Source organism: Centrocercus urophasianus, unplaced genomic scaffold, assembly GCF_019232065.1.
Source record: "Centrocercus urophasianus isolate 14NV4802_14NV808 unplaced genomic scaffold, USGS_Curo_1.0 seq_14, whole genome shotgun sequence".
NCBI lineage: Eukaryota > Metazoa > Chordata > Aves > Galliformes > Phasianidae > Centrocercus > Centrocercus urophasianus.
This window is the reverse complement of record NW_024884586.1, coordinates 3,833,907-3,836,668: the sequence shown is the minus strand read 5'-3', so window position 1 is coordinate 3,836,668 and position 2,762 is coordinate 3,833,907. Positions and strand designations below refer to the sequence as shown.

The window sequence follows — 2,762 nt, the reverse complement described above, 5'->3', positions numbered from 1 at the left end:
GGGGTCGGGACGCTCTCCGGGGGGTCCCGGCGCGGCGGGGTCGCGCAGCCCCGCACGTAGCCGTTCCGGAGGCTCTCGGGCGGCGCCGGGGGGGGCGGCGGCGGCGGCCCCGCGCCGTCCGGCTGCGGGCGGTGCGGCGGCGGCTTGCCGGGGCCGCGGCGGGAGACGGAGGCGGCCGCTTCTCTCTCTTCCCGCATGGCGGTCGGGGGTCTCGCTAGCTCCGTCCCGCCGGCGCCTCCCGCATCGCCTCAGGAGAGGGGCGCCGGGCCGAGCCGCGGCTTCTGCCCCGCGGGCGGCGGCGTCCGGAGCATGGTGGGGAGAGCGACGGGAAAAGAGAGAAAAGGTAAAAGTCTGGCCGCTCGGCTCGCTCTCCCCGGAACGGATCCGGCGGGAGGAGCTCGCTGTCGCCTCCCAGCGCTCACCGGAGGAGCGGTCCGTCGGCGGGGCACGGCCCCAGCCCGCCTCCACTCACACTCTGCGCACGGCGCGCGCGGAAGCCTCTGAGGCGGCACGCGCCCCGCGAGCGGCTGCGCGCGAACTGCCACGCGGTAACGGCTGCGCGGGAAGCGGGGAGGGAGGGGGAGGCGGGGTTGATGTGTGTGGGGTAGGGGTTGGGGGAGGGGGAGAAGTCGCGCGCGCGTGCCCGCCCCGAGCGCGTGCAGCGGCGTCCGTCCGCCACGAGGTGACGGAGCGGGCTGCCGGCTGTGCGGAGCGGCTCGGCGGCGTCGGGGCTGTGAGAGAGCCGCGCGGGACGGGGCGAGCGGCCTGAGGCAACGGGAGCTGGGCTCTGGGCGTGTGGGTTTTCCCTTCTCGTCTTTGTTTGTTTGCTTTTGAACGCTGAGGGAAAGTTGCTTGTGCGCGCTGCAAAGCGTGGCGTTGTCCTACGGACCGTTATTTTTAAGGCTTGAAGAGCAAGGTTGGATTAGAGGAAGTTTCTGCTCTTTGCTTCGGTCTCCTCCGGTGCAGAGAATGACAGAGAGAACAGCATTCCCAAAGAGAACGTGGATTTCCTGCCTTTATTCCCGTGTTATTGACATCGTTTCACCCACAGCCAGGTGGGCACATGGATACAGATGTTTTCCTTGCTGAGATATTACCACAGCCCCTTTGTTTTTTTCTATTCTATTGAATTCAGCTATAAACATGTTCCAGAGGTAACCAGACATTGTGATCCTCTTAGGAATATCATATGCGCACATATTCAGCTGTAACAGCAGAAAGTGCCTGAAGAAGAGCACCAGATGTGACACCATATGATCCCTTACCACCCTGAGCACAGCTCACTGTGACATTAGCGCTTTCTGAATCAGAAGTATTGCAGATGGATTTACACTGGGCCAAAAAAATTGATTTCCACGTCCCAGACTAATTCTTCCCTTATAGTTCCTATCTCCTGTTTGTCTTTTGTTTGTTTTGGTTAGAGAAAAAAGCAAGCCAACAAACTGAGCACTGTTGAACATTGTTCTGCTGAACAGTGAAGAAACATTGAACACTGATCACTGTCGCTTCATAGATCACAGGATAGCCTTTAGTGTTAACAGCTAAATCCACTAGATAGTTATACAGGTAAGGATGGAATTCTTTTCCATACATGTTACATGGTTATTTACATTAAACACAACCTGCACATGACCTCAGGGTTGTGAGCTTGTATGCAGATTTGCTCAGCTGAGTTTATTTTTTCTACTCTCCATAATTTTGTATCAGCAATTCGCTTCACCACCTTATGGTTTGTTTGTTTTCAGATTACTTACCACGCAATAATTAGCTTTTAATTCAGCGGTGTGTCTGTGCAAAAACACCCTGAAGAAATGTATTCACAACTTATTTTATGTGAGTAGTTTCTTTAGCAGCTTCTCTGTTGCCTAACAGTAATCTTCCTAGCATACTCTTGTAAAAGGATGTAACTTTGAATAGATTCCTGAATAGTTTATAAGCTAATTGTGAAGGATTTCAATGTAAGGCAAACTTGATTTGAATAAGACAGCATCTATCATTAAGAGCGTTAACTAAACTTCTTATGACAGAATAATTTTAAGAGCTGTAATGCTATAATGGGATGATAATAGTAGGGTGACAAAGTTTTTGGCTACAGCAAATGAGAACAAGCCCAATTGCAGCAGCCACAGATGCAGAAATGAAGGAAGAGAGCTGCTTACCTTTTGAAGTCCTCAAGTAGGTAGGGATCTCTAAAAAGAAATGCTTTCACCTTCACTGCCAGCCCTTAAATGAGAGCTGGGAAGGGGTGGATCCTGACTCCATCCCTTCCTGTCACTCAGGTGCACTGCGCACTCATGAGCTCCCCTGGGTTGGCCCTGCCTTCCCACCAGGTGCTCCATCACTGCTTCTGGCCATCACTTAGCACTTCTGCTAGAGGAGTGAAGAAGTACCTTTTCGTTTGCTATTGGTAGGTCAACATTGCTTAAATACAGACAACATTAAAGTGAAAGATAGAAAGTATTTAACTTGTAATGAAGGCAATAATTTCATTGCAATTTTTTAATTTTTTTTTTTTGTCATTTTCTAGCTGCACTGATTAAAGAAAATAAGCACTTCATTGATGCTGGTTTATTCTTAAGGTATTATGTGGTATAATACTGGAATTTTTGCAACAGTGGATATTGATTCTACAGCATGTATATACAGACAAATGCCTTTATTTGCAGTTTGCTAAGTGTTTAAATGAGAATTAGTCTGTAATATTTCAAAATATCAAGTTACTGTTTTCTGTTCTCTATTCCAAAACATAACTAGAAAGAGCA

The 2,762-nt window shown here is 50.4% G+C and overlaps 1 protein-coding gene and 1 long non-coding RNA gene across 2 annotated transcripts in view; one reads left to right on the top strand and one right to left on the bottom strand.

Moving 5' to 3' along the window:
- The window catches only part of PDE3B (phosphodiesterase 3B), a 75,086-nt gene extending 74,889 nt beyond the window's left edge, over positions 1-197 (bottom strand). The window contains exon 1 of the mRNA XM_042815052.1: positions 55-197. Within this exon, the coding sequence (XP_042670986.1) occupies positions 55-197 (143 nt within the window). The remainder of the gene's footprint in view (positions 1-54) is intronic.
- Positions 198-722: 525 nt separating this feature from the next.
- LOC122158191 lies at positions 723-2,186 on the top strand. Its single transcript, XR_006168161.1, has 4 exons — positions 723-1,055; positions 1,422-1,566; positions 1,746-1,833; positions 2,096-2,186. It is a non-coding gene; the product is annotated as an uncharacterized LOC122158191 (long non-coding RNA).
- The last annotated feature ends 576 nt before the right edge of the window (positions 2,187-2,762 follow it).